Genomic DNA, 18,328 nt, shown 5'->3' with positions numbered 1-18,328 from the left:
CACTGTATGTACTCTAGATCTGGCACAACACACACTATTAGCTGACCCATATAAACAGAACAGAAAATTAGCAGCAGTTTTTAACTGCTTAACACTGTTACCTAAAATAATGTGAATATTAATGAAACCTTTGATACAGTAGTAATGTAACATTTCTGTTGTCTCATCTGGCTTATACACACCTTATTGTAAGCATATTGGTGACAGTATAACCTTTTTAAATCCCTAACCTTCTTTCACTATTCTCCTATCCTTTTTGCTTTCAGTGTGGACCTCCTGTAATATTTGTTATTTATGAAATATTTAAGGTTATGTTTTACTATTATCCTAATGCAGGATATATCCTGCTTTAGGCTAACTAATGGGCAGACTGCAGTCCCTAGTATTGTAAACGGAGACTTATCTTGCCCTAAAAGCATAGTTTTTCAGAGCTTGGGCCCACTGACTAATACCAAGTGAAATGTCATTAGCAACTTTGCTCTCCTGCAAAAATGTGATAGGGGCAATCTTATGTTCCCCTCTCTGGCAACCTTCATACACCGAGGCTGCATATACGTGACCTAATAGCTGTGCATGTGCAGTCAGAACTTGCATAATGAACACTATCACCACCTCATTATATATCCCTTCACTGGGAGAGCATATTATATAGGTAAAAATAAAAATCCCTTTTGCCACAATAAGAAGTAATAATTAGCAGAACCCCATCACTGTAATCAGACATGCTGTAGCTTTCTTTTTTAATCAGAGCAATTTGTTTAGGCCATGAGCACAAATAGGATAGGTTGTTTACATATAAAAATAGAACACACCTTATAAAATTGTACCCATTTGATGCCATTTTCACATTTACTATATTGAACTGCATTTGCCCTCACCACTTTCATACATCCCCCTTTTCCTCCCAGTTACTGGTGGCTCATGGCCTCTGCATGCTAGCAGTCCTGCTGGTCACTATGACAGAAGGCTGTTTTTCTCCATTGGATCACCATGCACAAGAGTAAGGATTGCATTTTACACTCAAAATGGCAATTTATATAGCAAATATATTTAGTGGTTGATATACTGGTAAATCTGTAAAAGTGTCAGCATATTCCGGTACAAAAACTTATGAACCATGTTTGTAATTTACTTTACAACACACATAGAGAATTTGCCATACGGTAGATGGAGGGGATATATTCCATATATGCCATTATCACAAACTCACGTTTGCTTGGGTATTTCACCTAGGGGCTTCATCAAATTTAGTCAACAATTAAGGATACATCATAATCTCTTCTTCAGGATACACACAACAAGGCATCAATTCCATTAAAAAAAGGCTGTTTTTTTTTTTTTACCATATTTTCTGTGAAATTCACATAAAACAATTACCCAGATCTGATCTTCCATAAAGATGGTTTTCCCCAGGTCAAATCTTTACAAAATAAGCCTTATGAGAATATGGATTTCACAGTATTAAAATCAGAAACTACTTCTAAACTGTTCTGTAAAACACTTTTAATAAAACCATAAAGGAGAAAGTAATTTGTAACAGACTCATAGAACATACGATCTACGATTTATACACACCAAAATCGCACGTTAAATAGAGAATAAAGGGAAGGAATAAACACACTTCGGAACGTGTAGAATTCAAGTCACAAACTGGGCTGATGGTGCCCATGTAGATGTCCATAAAACCGTAGAAAAGAAATAAAAGTTTCAATATCACTTAAAATGCCCCTTGAAAAAATACTGGAAATGTTCTAAAGGGATCGCTTCAAATTGCACTGAAAAATTAGCTGCAGTGTCACAGTTTTGTAAACCTGTCTCTAGAGCAGCACGTATTCTAGGGCAGTCATCAGATATCCAGCACCATAATGCATTTTCTATGGGTCTAGGGTCCATATTAGTAGGCAACTGGTGAGCTGCATGTTTGTGCATAAAACACAGGTCACAAGGTATATAGATGTATAACACACATGAACAAAGCAAGAATGTACATTTTTTTTTCTAACCAGAAACAAGCAATTTTCTGGTATCCTAATAAAATATAAATATAGAATGTTTTAAAACTAGTGTTAAACCTACATATATTATTTTTTTTAAAAGGCTTTAAACTAGAATACAATTAAAAGATTAGAAATGATGAGTGGGGAACAGTAAAGTGCAGTATAAATAACATCAGAGGTGTTTGAGGTTAACTAGGTCATAATATCCTGATACCGCAGTAATACACATAATATATATAAATATATATATATATCTATATATAGATATATATATATTTATATAAATCTTTAGGCAGTCCGGTCACCGCTGGTCGGTGTAAACATTTCTAGTTGAAAGATAAGGTCAACTGCAGCATTCACATCAGAAACAACATGCCCCGGTTCCACCAAGGCCGGGTCAAACCTGAAATCCCGGTGACCGTGAAATACTTTTTCAGTGACGGAGACCGAGGGGTCAGAAGGCACTTCGGCATGAGGGTTGTAGATCCCAGTGCAAACCAGAACAGACTTACACCAAGTGGCACTGGGACATGAGAGCTCACTTTCCCATGCTGCTTCCTCCTCCTCCGCTACTGTAGCAACTCGCGCTCCAGAGCCGGCCTGCAACAACGCCTTGGAGCCTTTCCTACAGTTCATTTCCTGAAGGTAGCGATTGTAGAGGTTAGCACCATAGATATCGGTCATTAGGTTGTCACTGTTGAAGATGAAAGAAGTTATACTTCACCCAAAATGTTAAGAATATGATCCAATCATAAAAACCATTTACAGAATCTCAGCCTCTTACAGCTATTAGTGAAAGATTCAGCTTTTCTATTGAAGTCAGTATCACAAAAGCTCTCTCCCTGCACAACACGGACACTATACAGTTAACTAGTAAGGCTGGGATGTGTCCTATTTGCTTTTTGGATAATGTTTTATTGCTGCCTATGAATGACTCACAAGATCAATGAAAGAAGTGGCTTGGATGGGGTCTCACTGTGACAGACATCTAAAGTAAGTACTTTGGGTTTTTCGCAGCGAACAGGTTACTACTGCATATGCACCGCAATGTGCACACGCGTCGTACGGATACAAAGCGGATCGTTGCTGGGCGACTGATTTAATGAAGAATCCATTCGCACAGCCGATCGCAAGGAGATTGTCAGGAAGAGGGCGTTTATGGGTGGCAACTGACCGTTTTCAGGGAGTGTTTGGAAAAACGCAGGTGTGTGCAGACCAAAAAGACTGAAGTGATCCCAAGGGCTGAGCAAGTCCAGAGCTACTCAGAAACTGCTAAAAACTTTTTCGTCCTGCTCGGCTGCACACGCGTTCAAACACTTGCAAAGCGAAAACACACTCCCCCGGGGGCGGCGACTATGCGTTTGCACGGCTGCTAAAAGTAGCTAGCGAGTGATCAACTCGGAATGACCCCCGTTGTCACATTAGATACTCACTGTCTTGCATGGGATATTATTTTGTTTAAATCTCATGCACCAAGTCTTTCCTGAGCAGTTACTTGCATCATTTAAAACCCCCCAAAAACCATCTAAGTCATAAATGTAAGTATGGAGAGGAAACATCGTAACATTTGGGAAAAATGTGAATCCAGTAGTTCTCTAAACTTTTCGCATCTATACTTATCTCTCGCATTACACAGTAACAAAGATCGATGTTGAGCTAAACATCCATGAAACATTCCATTCAGAAACATGGCTATAGTTTAAGAACTAAATTACCCTATAGCATAAAGGGTTTTGACAGGCTTATTCCACTGCATCTCCGCTGCCTTGCTTCGGATGAGGTATTCCGCATAGTGGTACGTCACAGCACTAGGTTTGCCCATTAAAACCTCATATTTCAGCTCCTTTCCCGTAATCTTCTTATAGATGTTTTCTAGACAAACCATGAATATCCCGTGACCAAACCTATAAGGAATATTCAAATTATTTCATTTTCTGCAATAGTGGCAAAGCAAAAAACGGGTTCTACAGGGAAAATTCTAAGTTTCACGATGGCCGCAATGTACCATTCTGTAACAGCACATTCCATCAACATTGGAAGTGTTCCCTCGCACCCAAATAGAGGCGCACAGGAAAACCTGCAATGCACGTGCCTACCATATATGAATTTAAGTGCCCAGCCAAACATAGTATGATGTGCAGCCAAACATCATATTGAAATTGAATTGGCCCGTTTTGAGTTGACACTGTATTAAGCAAATGTTAAACTTGTTATGTATTGGTCTGTTTTCCTTGCAACCAACTTCCTTCAACATTGTATGTGCTAATGTAGTACTACCCTAGAGGGAGCCGTTCAGCCATGAATAGAGGATATGTTTAGTGAAATGCTTTGCTCTTACCTTGGTGAACGGGCCTCAGCCAGCCACATCAGATCCATGTTACATGCTAGCAGAGGAATATGGGGGTAACTGTCACGTTGATGGGGGTTTGCAGGATAACCCCCAGTCAGCAATACATCAATGATAATTTGCAGATTGGTTTCCCATCGGATTGGTTCTCCAAAGAGAATCACGGCTGCAAACAAACATTTCATCGTACTAGAGCTTAGAATTATACAATAATGACATATGCAGACGTGTTCTCTATTCCCTGCTTTTAGCACTTCTATTAGAGGTCAGTCATTTCTATTATTTCACAAGTGAATATCTTTATAAGTTCTAGTAACAGGAAAATTCCTCTATCTTATCGTAAGTGCTGGGGCAGGCCAGTCTGGAAGAAGCTCCATAAGTTTACATTTATGGAAGTACAACCTATGAATACTAGTTGAAAATAGTTTAAACCCCACAGAACAGCATATTATTTTTTCATAGGACCAAGGTCAGTCTTTATAAGAAGTTATTCTAGTCTCAATATGGAGAGTTTGTAATGAGATTTCGGATAGTGGTCATCAACCCAATATCTGGATCAGGGGCACTTTAAGAGAGGAGGCGGCCCGGGTGCAGCCTCTTCAGTTCGGGCACCCTCCTCCCTGCCAGCTGTGCTGAGAGTCTGAGCACTAGAGGGCTCAGACTCTAGTGCGCATGCGCAGATCTCTAGGCAAATGGTGCGACGGCCATTTTCCGGGTGATTTCTCTACTGCACGCACAGAACTCTGTGAAAATGGCTAAAGTACCATTTTACAGTGATTTAACAGCAGTCAGACGTCAGCGCGGTACTCCGGAGGCGTGAGTACTCAAATAATGGGTGCAGCATGTGCGGTGTGGGCCCCCCCCTGGACACCGCACCCATTATAAATACGTTAGTGATCAGGATGTTACCCTGTTCTCATTTCATAAACCTCAGTGTATTAGGAATACACTGGACATGTTTTATTAAAACTTGCACTCAAACATACACAGATGTTTCCGTTTAGCTGAAACACTTACCTTCTATCCTGGGAAGATCCACAGCTGTAGAAGGCTGTAATGGGGAAAAGGTATGTATGAGAACAAAGAGAAAAGTGATCTCTTGTGGATAAAGATATGAACTTTCTACATAAGTTTTAGCTCCCATCTAGTGGAACCACAGATTTATGTGACACTTTAATGTGTATAGTAATCATAACAACTTTTATGTACAAGTAAAGGTGGGTACACACTATTAGATATATCTGCAGATCAATTGATCTGCAGATATATCTATGTACGGATCGGGCAGTGTGCTGTGCATACACACAGCCCGATCCGTCGGGGGACTGACGTCATGAACTGGGCGGGCGCTCGCGCCCGCCCAGTTCATCTGTCAATCACCGCCGGCCGCCGCAGCATGTGTACGGGCGGTCGGACGACCGCCCCGTACACACACAGCGACGGGCCAATATATCGTTAGATATATTGGCTGTCGGCTGTGCTGCGCGGCCAACGCGATACGTCTGTGAACGACGGAGTTCACAGACGTATCGCCCGTACACACTGGCCGACGGTCCCGCGATGTATCGGCCGTTCAAGAGAACGGCCGATACATCGACCAGTGTGTACGGGCCTTAAATGTAGGTAGTTCTAGAACTAAAGTAAAAGGTCACAGACTGGTGAGAGCTGGTATTATTTACAGGGCTGACTCTCCAGATGACACTGTCTGCAGGTCAGAATGACAGTGCATTATGAGAGTATAAATATATATCATACTTGCCAATAAAACCAGCACCTTCCCATTAAAAAAGTCTATGCAATGCATGTCTAACATAGAACAATTTCTCACACTTCAGGGACGAATTCAATTAGCCACTTTAATTCAATCGATGCTGATAGCCGGCATTATCTGGGATTTTGTTTCACCTGCCCAGAGGCAGAAGAAACAAAATCCACACTAAGTGCCATTTCTTTGCGACTGTGAAAACACATGGATCTGGAACTTAGTTTTGTACATGGAAACAGGTCAATTTTGCACTAAAAAATGGCATTAAAGTGCAGAACAAAAAAAACAAGCTTTGGCCAAATATTTTTTACCACAGCTAATTGAATTCCCCTCTTGACCTTGATAAAACGACATTGGAGGATAGCAAATAGGTTGAACATAGCAGTAATGGATAAACATGGCCCCACACTGGTTGTCAAAGACAATGCGAGTGATCTACTGCACAGAAGATAAAGTGCTAGCTCTTTAGGATTCTATGTCTGCACCTAAAATCATATTTTATATATATATATATATATATATATATATATATATATATATATATATATATATATATATTTATTTAAAAAAAAACCACTACACTCAGAGAAGATAAGTTATAAAAAGATATAAATATTGAATTGTGTTGTCTCCCATGAATGAAATACTCGGTGAAGCTCAATAATATAAAAATGAGTTTATATATGAATAGATAGATTCACACACAATATCACACATTTAAAATAGTAAACAAGGTTTAAGTTTGCAAACTTTAGGTACAATTTTATCTCATATAGACAACTGCTATTGGGTATAGAGCTGCATCACGTGTTATCTGGTGCTATAAATTGGTAAACATTAAAATAACATATACACCTTGAAAAAGACCTTGTGTCGAAACGGCGTTGGTGCTTCCAGACAGTGATTCATTCGTGTTTTATCGACTTCTCCTTTTACCATCAAAAATTCCTAAGGTATATCATATTTGTAGTGCATAGGTGTTAGTCCGGAATTCACCTGTGGTAGTCATATTACATCTGACCCACTTATTTTGTTTATACCATTTTGTGGAATTTCATAAGGAGAACTTTTTTATTTCGTGTAATCATTGAATTTGTGGCAATAAATGGTTTTTTTTGGAGAGAAGTTTCTTGTACATCCATTCTTAAGAAACCGCTATATGAGAATATCCACCTTCTAAGAACGTGAGTGTGGTACGTTCAATTGAACGGATCAAATCCTGTTTTGCTGTTTTTCATTAAGACGTATAAAAGATACCTTGATATGCATGGTGCTGTACTCTTAAGTGAGTTTTGGTACGTTTACTTTTATATAAAGTGGTGGTGAGGAACTGTCCCTTTCTCTACTATCAAGATTTCCACCATACAGGGTTCCTTTCCTCCTGAAGAACTCACGGGACTCATTATTATCATCTTATAGCAAACAATACTACACATTTTGTATTTCCTGTTTGTTTTCTCTATGCATGTAACATCTGGGAGTTGCTTGAATTGACAAAAGAAAATTCATCGTTGACACTGGATAAGAAGAAAATCTTTATTGATACAGGACTACAGAGAATTCATGTGATGTATATCTAGTTTCTCTATCATCGCTTTATTCATTTAGTAGCGCCTTTGATCTCTCCTCACCTTATCTTTATTTCGGACTACTTTGTGTGATCTGAGGTTGGGCGGATCACAAGAGGAGTGAGATTGGGCTGATACTTATACTGCGCCAGAATACACACACTCCATTTTTTTGCAGTATTAAAATAACAGTCTCTCGCAAGACAACTGATTACTTTCTCACCGGCGTCCCAGTGAGCAATAAACTCAGCTATTTGTTGAGCTCTCAAAAGTACATGCATTTGGTGGTTAGTGGGTTAAAAGCGGCATGCAGTCACAGATATGCATAGATATTTACCACTGTGCTGGTTCCTGTGTTGTAGCAATCAAAAATCCTTTGCAAAATGCACTTGTGGTGATATCCTATTGGAAAAAGATATGATGTGCTGTGCTGTTCTTTTTTTAAAGCTGAATGCTGTGTGTTTGCACTTTCCGTAATTTATCCGGGTAGAGTGCAGAGCTGGATGTAACAGGTAACGCCGTCCACCGCCATATAGCCAGTGAGCGCAGCTCCACACTGAGGGGCTGATTTATTACGCCTGGTGAAGTGATAAAGTGGAAGGTGATAACGCACCAGCCAATCACCACCTGTCATTTTTCAAACCCAGCCTGTGACATGGTAGTTAGGATCTGATTGGTTGGTACTTTATCTCCTTCCACTTTATCACTTCACCAGTCTTAATAAATCTGCCCGAGAGGCAGGAGATTAGTCAGGGGAAGACCACGTGTATGCGGCGTGAATAGAGCTCAAGAGCAGAGAGCAACAACGGGAGTAAAGGACAGAAGGAGTGGGTGTCAACTGGTTTCGTCTCCCAGCAACCTGGAGACTCTCTCAAGACATCAATGTGTATTTTGCAAAGGATCTACAACACAGGAACCAGCACAATGGTAAATATCTATGCATTTCTGTGACTGCATGCAGCTTTTAACCCACTAACCACCAAATGCATGTACTTTTGAGAGCTTAACAAATAGCGGAGTTTATTGCACTAACCTCACTGGGACGTCAGTGAGAGAGTAATCAATTGTCTTGGGAGAGACTGTTATTAGTATAAATTGGTAAATATTAAAATAAGTACCGGATAACACATGTGCTGCAGTACTATACCCAATAGCAGTTGTCTATATGAGTTACAATTGTACCTAAAGTTTGCAAACGTAAAATAAGATTTTACTTACCGGTAAATCTATTTCTCGTAGTCCGTAGTGATGCTGGGGACTCCGTAAGGACCATGGGGAATAGACGGGCTCCGCAGGAGACATGGGCACTTTAAGAAAGAATTTAGATTCTGGTGTGCTCTGGCTCCTCCCTCTATGTCCCTCCTCCAGACCTGAGAAACTGTGCCCGGAAGAGCTGACAGTACAAGGAAAGGATTTTGGTAAGCCAGGGCAAGATCCATACCAGCCACACCGTATAACTTGAGATAAACATACCCAGTCAACAGTATGAACAACAACAGAGCAACAGGTCAACCCTGATGCAACCATAACATAACCCTTATTTAAGCAATAACTATATACAAGCATTGCAGAAGAAGTCCGCACTTGGGACGGGCGCCCAGCATCCACTACGGACTACGAGAAATAGATTTACCGGTAAGTAAAATCTTATTTTCTCTAACGTCCTAGTGGATGCTGGGGACTCCGTAAGGACCATGGGGATTATACCAAAGCTCCCAAACGGGCGGGAGAGTGCGGATGACTCTGCAGCACCGATTGAGAAAACACAAGGTCCTCCTCGGCCAGGGTATCAAACTTGTAGAACTTTGCAAAAGTGTTTGAACCTGACCAAGTAGCCGCTCGGCAAAGTTGTAATGCCGAGACCCCTCGGGCAGCCGCCCAAGAAGAGCCCACCTTCCTAGTGGAATGGGCTTATACAGATTTAGGCTGCGGCAGGCCAGCCACAGAATGCGCAAGCTGAATTGTGCTACAACTCCAGCGAGCAATACTCTGCTTTGAAGCAGGAGCACCCATCTTGTTTGGTGCATACAGGATAAATAGCGAGTCAGTCTTCCTGACTCCAGCCGTCCTGGAAACATAAATTTTCAAGGCCCTGACTATGTCCAGTAACTTGGAGTCCTCCAAGTCCCTAGTAGCCGCAGGCACCACGATAGGTTGGTTCAAGTGAAAAGCTGATACCACCTTAGGAAGAAACTGGGGACTAGTCCTCAACTCTGCCCTATCCATATGGAAAATCAAATAGGGCTTTTGCATGACAAAGCCGCCAATTTTGCCACCTGCCTTGCCGAAGCCAAGGCCAAAAGCATGACCACTTTCCACGTGAGATATTTTAAATCCACGGTTTTGAGTAGCTCAAACCAATGTGACTTTAGGAAACCCAACACCACGTTGAGGTCCCACGATGCCACTAGAGGCACAAAAGGAGGCTGAATATGCAGTACTCCCTTGACAAATGTCTGAACTTCAGGTAGTGAAGCCAGTTCCATTTTGGAAGAAAATCGATAGAGCCGAAATCTGGACCTTAATGGAACCCAATTGTAGGCCCATAGTCACCTCTGACTGTAGGAAGTGCAGAAATCGACCTAGCTGAAATTTCTCCTCTGGGGCCTTCCTGGCCTCACAGTACGCAACATATTTCCGCCATATGCGGTGATAATGGTTAGCGTTCACTTCTTTCCTAGCTTTAAATAGCGTAGGGATAACTTCCTCCGGAATTCCCTTTTCCTTCAAGATCCGCCGTTCAACCACCATGCCGTCCACGCAGCCGCGGTACGTCTTGAAACAGACAGGCCCCCTGAGCGGCAGAGGCCATAGGTCCTCTGAGATCATTTCTTGGAGTTCTGGGTACCAAGCTCTTCTTGGCCAACCCGGAACAATGAGTATAGTTCTTACTCCTCTCCTTATTATTCTCATTACCCTGGGTAAGAGAGGCAGAGAAGGGAACACATACACCGACTGGTACACCCACGGTGTTACCAGAGCGTCCACAGCTATCGCCTGAGGGTCCTTGACCTGGCGCAATATCTTTGTCTTCTGAGAAAGTCTGCTTCTCTCAGTTGTCCACTCCGGGAATGAACACTGCTGACAGTGCTAACACATGATTTTCCGCCCATCGGAGAATCCTTGTGGCTTCTGCCATCGCCATCCTGCTTCTTGTGCCGCCCTGTCGTGTACATGAGCGACCGCCGTGATGTTGTCTGACTGGATCAGCACCGGCCGGTGTTGAAGCAGGGGTCTAGCCTGACTTAGGGCATTGTAAATGGCCCTTGGTTCCAGAATATTTATGTGTATGGAAGTCTCCTGACTTTTCCATAGCCTTGGAAGTTTCTTCCCTGTGTGACTGCCCCCCAGCCTCGAAGGCTGGCATCCGTGGTCACCAGGACCCAGTCCTGTATGCCGAATCTGCGGCCCCCTAGAAGATGAGCACTCTGCAGCCACCACAACAACAACACCCTGGCCCTTGGAGACAGGGTTATCCGCCGATGCATCTGAAGATGCGACCCGGACCACCTGTCCAACAGATCCCTCTGGAAAATCCTTGAATGGGACCTGGCGAATGGAATTTCTTCGTAAGAAGCTACCATCCTTCCCAGGGCTCGCTTGCATTGATGCACCGACACCTGTATACGTATTAGGAGGTCTCTGTCTAGAGACGACAACTCCTTGGACTTCTCCTCCGGGAGAAACCCTTTTTATCCTGTTCTGTGTCCAGAACCATACTCAGGAACAGTAGAAGCGTCGTAGGAACCAGCTGCGACTTTGGAATATTCAGAATTCAGCCGTGCTGTTGTAGCACTTTCCGAGATAGTGCTACTCCGCCGAACAACTGCTCCCTGGACCTCGCCTTTATAAGGAGATCGTCCAAGTACGGGATAATTATTTCGTCCATTACCTTGGTAAATACCTTGGTGCCGGGGACAGACCAACGGCAACGTCTGGAATTGGTAATGACAATCCTGTACCACAATTTTGAGGTACTCCTGGTGAAAAAGGGTAAATAGGGACATGCAGGTAAGCATCCTTGATGTCCAGTGATACCATCCAGGCTTGCAATAATCGCCCTGAGCGATTCCATTTCGAACTTGAACTTTCGTATATAAGTGTTCAAGGCTTTCAATTTTAGAATAGGTCTCACCGAACCGTCTGGTTTCGGTACCACAACATTTTGGAATAGTAACCCCGGCCTTGTTGAAGGAGGGGTACCTAGATTCCACCTGCTGGAAGTGCAGCTTGTGAATTGCCGCCAGTACTACCTTTCTCCGAGGGCAGTAGGCAAGGCTGAGGTGAGGTAACGGCGAGGGGGAGTCGCCTCGAACTCCAGCCTGTATCCCTGTGATACTATTTGCAGAACCTAGGGATCCATCTGTGGGCAAACCCACTGGTCCCTGAAGTTCCCGAGACGCGCCCCTACCGCACCTGTCTCCACCTGTGGAGCCCCAACGTCAAGCGGTGGACTCAGAGGAAGCGGGGGAAGATTTTTGATCCTGGGAACTGGCTGCTGGTGCAGCTTTTTCCTTCTTCCCTTGTCTCTGTGCAGAAAGGAAGCGCCTTTGACCCGCTTGCTTTTCTGAAGCCGAAAGGACTGTATCTGAAAATACGGTGCCTTCTTAGGCTGTGAGGAAACCTGAGGTAAAAAAAAATTTCTTCCCAGCAGTTGCTGTGGATACGAGGTCCCAGAGACCATCCCCAACAATTCCTCACCTTTATAAGGCAGAATCTCCATGTGCCTTTTATAGGCAGCATCACCTGTCCACTGCCGGGTTTCTAATACCCTCCTGGCAGAATGGACATTGCATTAATTCTGGATGCCAGCCGGCAAATATCCCTCTGTGCATCCTTTATATATAAGACGACGTCTTTAATATGCTCTATGTTAGCAAACTATTTTTTCTGTCTTAGAGTATTAATATTATCTGACAGGGTATCAGACCACGCTGCAGCAGCACTATTTATGCTGAGGCGATTGCAGGTCTCAGTATATAACCTGAGTGTGTATATACAGACTTCAGGATAGTCACCTGCTTTTTATCAGCAGGCTCCTTAAAGGTGGCCGTATCCTAAGACGGCAGTGCCACCTTTTTTGACAAACGTGTGAGCGACTTATCCACCCTAAGGGATATCTCCCAACGTGACCTATCCTCTGGCGGGAAAGAGTACGCCATCAGTAACTTTTTAGAAATTACCAGTTTCCTATTGGGGGAACCCACGCTACATTACACACTTCATTCATTCATCTGATGGGGGAACAAAACACTGGCTGCTTTTTCTCCCCAAAAATAAAACCCCTTTTATGTGGTACTTGGGTTCATGTCAGAAATGCGTAACACATTTTTTATTGCCGAGATCATGTAACGGATGTTCCTAGTGGATTGTGTATATGTCTCAATCTCGTCGACACTGGAGTCAGACTCCGTGTCGACATCTGTGTCTGCCATCTGAGGTAACGGGCGCTTTCTTGAGCCCCTGATGGCCTTTGAGACGCCTGGGCAGGCGCGGGCTGAGAAGCCGGCTGTCCCACAGCTGTTTTACATCATCCAGCCTTGTAAGGAGTTGACATTGTCGTTTAATACCTTCCACCTATCCATCCACTCTGGTGTCGGCCCCACAGGGGACGACATCCCATTTATCGGCCTCTGCTCCACCTCCACGTAACCTTCCTCATCCCACATGTCGACACAGCCGTACCGACACACAGCACACACACAGGGAATGCTCTGACTGAGGACAGGACCCCACAAAGTCCTTTGGGGAGACAGAGAGTATGCCAGCACACACCAGAGCGCTATATAATGCAGGGATTAACACTATAACTGAGTGATTTTTTCCCCAATAGCTGCTTGTATAAACAATATTGCACCTAAATTTAGTGCCCCCCCCCCCCCTCTCTTTTTAACCCTTTGAGCCTGAAAACTACAGGGGAGAGCCTGGGGAGCTGTCTTCCAGTTGCACTGTGAAGAGAAAATGGCGCCATTGTGCTGAGGGAGATAGCTCCGCCCCTTTTTTGCGGACTTTTCTCCCGCTTTTTTATGGATTCTGGCAGGGGTATTTATCACATATATAGCCTCTGGGGCTATATATTGTGATATATTTGCCAGCCAAGGTGTATTTATTGCTTCTCAGGGCGCCCCCCCCCAGCGCCCTGCACCCTCAGTGACCGGAGTGTGAAGTGTGTATGAGGAGCAATGGCGCACAGCTGCAGTGCTGTGCGCTACCTTGGCGAAGACTGATGTCTTCTGCCGCCGATTTTCCGGATTTCTTCTTGCTTCTGGCTCTGTAAGGGGGCCGGCGGCGCGGCTCCGGGACCGAACACCAATGGCCGGTTCCATGCGGTCGATCCCTCTGGAGCTAATGGTGTCCAGTAGCCTAAGAAGCCCAAGCTACCACCAGTTAGGTAGGTTCGCTTCTTCTCCCCTTAGTCCCTCGCTGCAGTGAGTCTGTTGCCAGCAGATCTCACTGTAAAATAAAAAACCTAACATATACTTTCTTTCTAGGAGCTCAGGAGAGCCCCTAGTGTGCATCCAGCTCGGCCGGGCACAGGATTCTAACTGAAGTCTGGAGGAGGGTCATAGTGGGAGGAGCCAGTGCACACCAGGTAGTCCTAATTCTTTCTTAGCTGTGCCCAGTCTCCTGCGGAGCCGCTATCCCCATGGTCCTTACGGAGTCCCCAGCATCCACTAGGACGTTAGAGAAACAAAGACTCTGTTTTCCTGACCCTAGCTGTTCTGGCTACATAAACCTGCAAAGCCCTGACATCATCAAGCAACTCGGAATCCTCCAAGTCCGTAGTAGCCACAGGCACCACAATAGGTTGGTTTATATGAAAGGATGAAACCACTTTCGGCAGAAATTGTGGACGGGTCCGCAATTCTGCTCCATCCGCATGGAAAACCAGATAGGGGCTTTTATGTGACAAAGCCGCCAACTCTGACACACGCCTAGCCGAAGCCAAGGCTAATAGCATGACCACCTTCCACGTGAGATATTTCAACTCCACCGTTTTGAGTGGTTCAAACCAGTGGGATTTCAGGAAACTCAACACCACGTTAAGATCCCAAGGTGCCACTGGAGGCACAAAAGGGGGCTGAATATGCAGCACTCCCTTTACAAACGTCTGAACTTCAGGTAGAGAAGTCAACTCCTTTTGAAAGAAAATGGATAGGGCCGAAATCTGGACCTTAATGGACACCAATTTTAGGCCCAAATTCACTCCTGACTGTAGGAAGTGAAGGAAACGGCCCAGCTGGAATTCCTCTGTAGGGGCATTCCTGGCCTCACACCAAGCAACATATTTTCGCCATATACGGTGATAATGTTGAGCGGTCACGTCCTTCCTAGCCTTTATCAGCGTAGGAATGACCTCCGGAGAAATGCCTTTCTCCGCTAGGATCCGGCGTTCAACCGCCATGCCGTCAAACGCAGCCGCGATAAGTCTTGGAACAGACAGGGCCCCTGTTGCAACAAGTCCTGTCTTAGAGGAAGAGGCCACGGGTCCTCTGTTTCTTGCAGATCTGGATACCAAGTCCTTCGTGGCCAATCTGGAACAATGAGTATCGTTCTCACTCCTCTTTTTCTTATTATTCTCAGCACCTTGGGTATGAGAGGAAGAGGAGGAAATACATAGACCGACTGGAACACCCACGGTGTCACCAGGGCGTCTACAGCCATCGCCTGAGGGTCTCTTGACCTGGCGCAAAACCTCTGTAGATTTTTGTGGAGGCGGGATGCCATCATGTCCACCTGTGGCAGTACCCACCGACTTGCAGTCTGTGCGAAGACTTCCTGATGAAGTCCCCACTCTCCTGGGTGGAGGTCGTGTCTGCTGAGGAAGTCTGCTTCCCAGTTGTCCACTCCCGGGATGAACACTGCTGACAGTGCGCTTACGTGATTTTCCGCCCAGCGAACAATTCTGGTGGCTTCCGCCATCGCTACCCTGCTCCATGTGCCGCCTTGTCGGTTTACATGAGCCACTGCGGTGATGGTGTCTGACTGAATCAGAACCGGTTGGTCGCGAAGCAGGTTCTCCGCTTGACGTAGGGCGTTGTATACGGCCCTTAGTTCCAGGATGTAGATGTGAAGGCAAGTCTCCTGACTTGACCACAGACCTTGGAAATTTCTTCCCTGTGTGACTGCTCCCCACCCTCGGAGGCTTGCATCCGTGGTCACCAGGATCCAGTCCTGAATGCCGAATCTGCGGCCCTCGAGAAGGTGAGCACTCTGCAGCCACCACAGGAGAGACACCCTGGCCCTGGGGGATAGGGTGATTAACCGATGCATCTGAAGACGTGATCCAGACCACTTGTCCAGTAAGTCCCATTGAAAGGTCCTCGCATGGAACCTGCCGAAGGGAATGGCCTCGTATGATGCCATCATCCTTCCCAGGACTCGAGTGCAGTGATGCACTGACACCTGTTTTGGTTTTAATAGGTTCCTGACCAGTGTCATGAGCTCCTAAGCTCTCTCTATCGGGAGATAAACCCTTTTCTGGTCTGTGTCTAGCATCATGCCTAGGAAAGGCAGACGAGCCGTAGGAACCAACTGCGACCTTGGAATATTTAGAATCCAGCCGTGTTGCCGTTACACTTCCAGAGAAAGTGCTACGCTGATCAGCAACTGCTCTCTTGATCCCGCTTTTATGAGGAGATCGTCCAAGTATGAGAAAATTGCGACCCCTTGCTTCCGCAGGAGCACCATCATTTCCGCCATTACCTTGGTAAATATTCTCGGTGCCGTGGAGAGACCAAACGGCAACGTCTGAAATTGGTAATGACAATCCTGTACCACAAATCTGAGGTACGCCTGATGAGGTGGATAAATGGGGACATGAAGGTATGCATCCTTTATGTCCAGAGACACCATAAAATCCCCCCTTCCAGGCTTGCGACGACCGCTCTCAGCGATTCCATCTTGAACTTGAACCTTTTCAGGTATATGTTCAAGGATTTTAAATTCAATATGGGTCTGACCGAACCGTCCGGTTTCGGGACTACAACATGGTCGAATAATAACCCCCTCCTTGTTGAAGGAGGGGAACCTTGACCACCACCTGTTGAAGATACAATTTGTGAATTGCAGTTAACACTATTTCCCTCTCGTGGGGGGAAGCCGGCAGGGCCATCGGTGAGGGGGCATCTCCTTGAAGTCCAGCTTGTATCCCAGTGACACAATATCTATTGCCCAGGGATCCAACAGGGAGTGAACTCACTTGTGGCTGAAATTTCGAAGACGTGCCCCCACCGGGCCTAGCTCCGCCTGTGGAGCCCTAGCGACATGCAGTGGATTTTGTAGAGGCCGGGGAGGACTTCTGTTCCTGGGAACTAGCTGTGTTGTGCAGCTTCTTTCCTCTGCCCCTGCCTCTGGCAAGAAAGGACGCACCTCGGACTTTCTTGTTTCTTTGTGATCGAAAGGACTGCATTTGATAATGTCGTGCTCTCCTAGGCTGTGCTGGAATATAAGGCAAAAGATCAGAATTACCAGCTATAGCTGTGGAGACCAGGTCCAAGATCCCTTCTCCACACAATCCTCAGCCTTGTAAGGTAAACCTTCCATATGCCTCTTAAGTCGGCATCACCTGTCCATTGCATGTTCCACAGGACACGTCAAGCAGAAATCGACATAGCGTTGACTCTAGAACCCAGTAGACTAATGTCTCTTTGGGCATGTTTTATATATATATATATATATATATATATATATCTATATCTATCTATCTATCTATCTATATATATACATACATACTAGGGTCTCAATCTCTGCTGATAAGGTATCTGTCCACGCTGCTACAGCGCTATAAACCCATGCCGACACAATCGCCGGTCTGAGTAGAGTACCAGAATGTGTGTAAATGGACTTCAAGGTACTTTTACTGCATGCTATCTGCAGGATCCCTGAGGATAGCTGTTAAGTCAGCGCTACCTTTTGGGCAAACGTGACACCCTAGGGGAAGATTCCCATCGTATCCTGGCCCTAGTAGGGAAAGGATACTCCCTGAGAATTCTTTGTGGGAAACTGCAGTCTCTTGTCTGGAGATTCCCGCTCTTTTTCTTCATGAGAGGAGGGAAATTTACCTCAGCTTTCTTCCCCCTAAACATGTGTACCCTCGTGTCAGGGACAGATGAGTCATCAGTGATATGCAAAACCATTTTTTATTACAATAATCATATATTGAATACTTTTCCTGCCATTTTGGCTGTAACTTTGCAATATCGTAGTCGACACTGGAGTCAGACTCCGTGTCGATATCAGTGTCTATTATTTTGGATAGTGAGCATTGAGAGACTCTGAAGGTCTCTGCGACATAGGGACAGACATGGGTAGATTCCCTGTCTGTTCTCTAATCTTTTGTGCAATAAATTTACCTTAGCACTTAATTTCACATATCCAAACAGGTGTCGGTGTTGTCGACGGAGACACCACTCGCACACACATTTGCTCCATCTCCTTCTTAGGGGAGCCTTTTACCTCAGACATGTCGACACACACGTACCGACACCACACACTCAGGGAATGCTCATCTGAAGACAATTCCCCCACAAGGCCCCTTGGAGAGACAGAGAGAGAGAGAGAGAGTATGCCAGCACACACCCCAGCGCTATAAACCCAGGAATAACACAGTAACTTAATGTTAACCCAGTAGCTGCTGTTTATATAGATT

The 18,328-nt window shown here is 44.9% G+C and overlaps 1 protein-coding gene across 1 annotated transcript in view; it reads right to left on the bottom strand.

Annotated features, from left to right (window-relative positions):
• Window positions 1-1,486: 1,486 nt before the first annotated feature.
• LOC134958170 (haloacid dehalogenase-like hydrolase domain-containing 5) overlaps window positions 1,487-18,328 on the bottom strand; it is a 143,570-nt gene continuing 126,728 nt past the window's right edge. Inside the window, exons 5-8 of the mRNA XM_063940586.1 lie at window positions 5,362-5,395; window positions 4,336-4,510; window positions 3,713-3,901; window positions 1,487-2,691 (exon numbers count right to left, since the gene is read on the bottom strand). Coding sequence (XP_063796656.1) covers window positions 2,286-2,691; window positions 3,713-3,901; window positions 4,336-4,510; window positions 5,362-5,395 — 804 coding nt within the window. The 3' untranslated portion in view covers window positions 1,487-2,285. The remainder of the gene's footprint in view (window positions 2,692-3,712; window positions 3,902-4,335; window positions 4,511-5,361; window positions 5,396-18,328) is intronic.

Source organism: Pseudophryne corroboree, chromosome 9 (assembly GCF_028390025.1).
Source record: "Pseudophryne corroboree isolate aPseCor3 chromosome 9, aPseCor3.hap2, whole genome shotgun sequence".
NCBI lineage: Eukaryota > Metazoa > Chordata > Amphibia > Anura > Myobatrachidae > Pseudophryne > Pseudophryne corroboree.
Note: the sequence above shows the minus strand (reverse complement) of the source record. Positions and strands in the feature narration are given on the sequence as shown.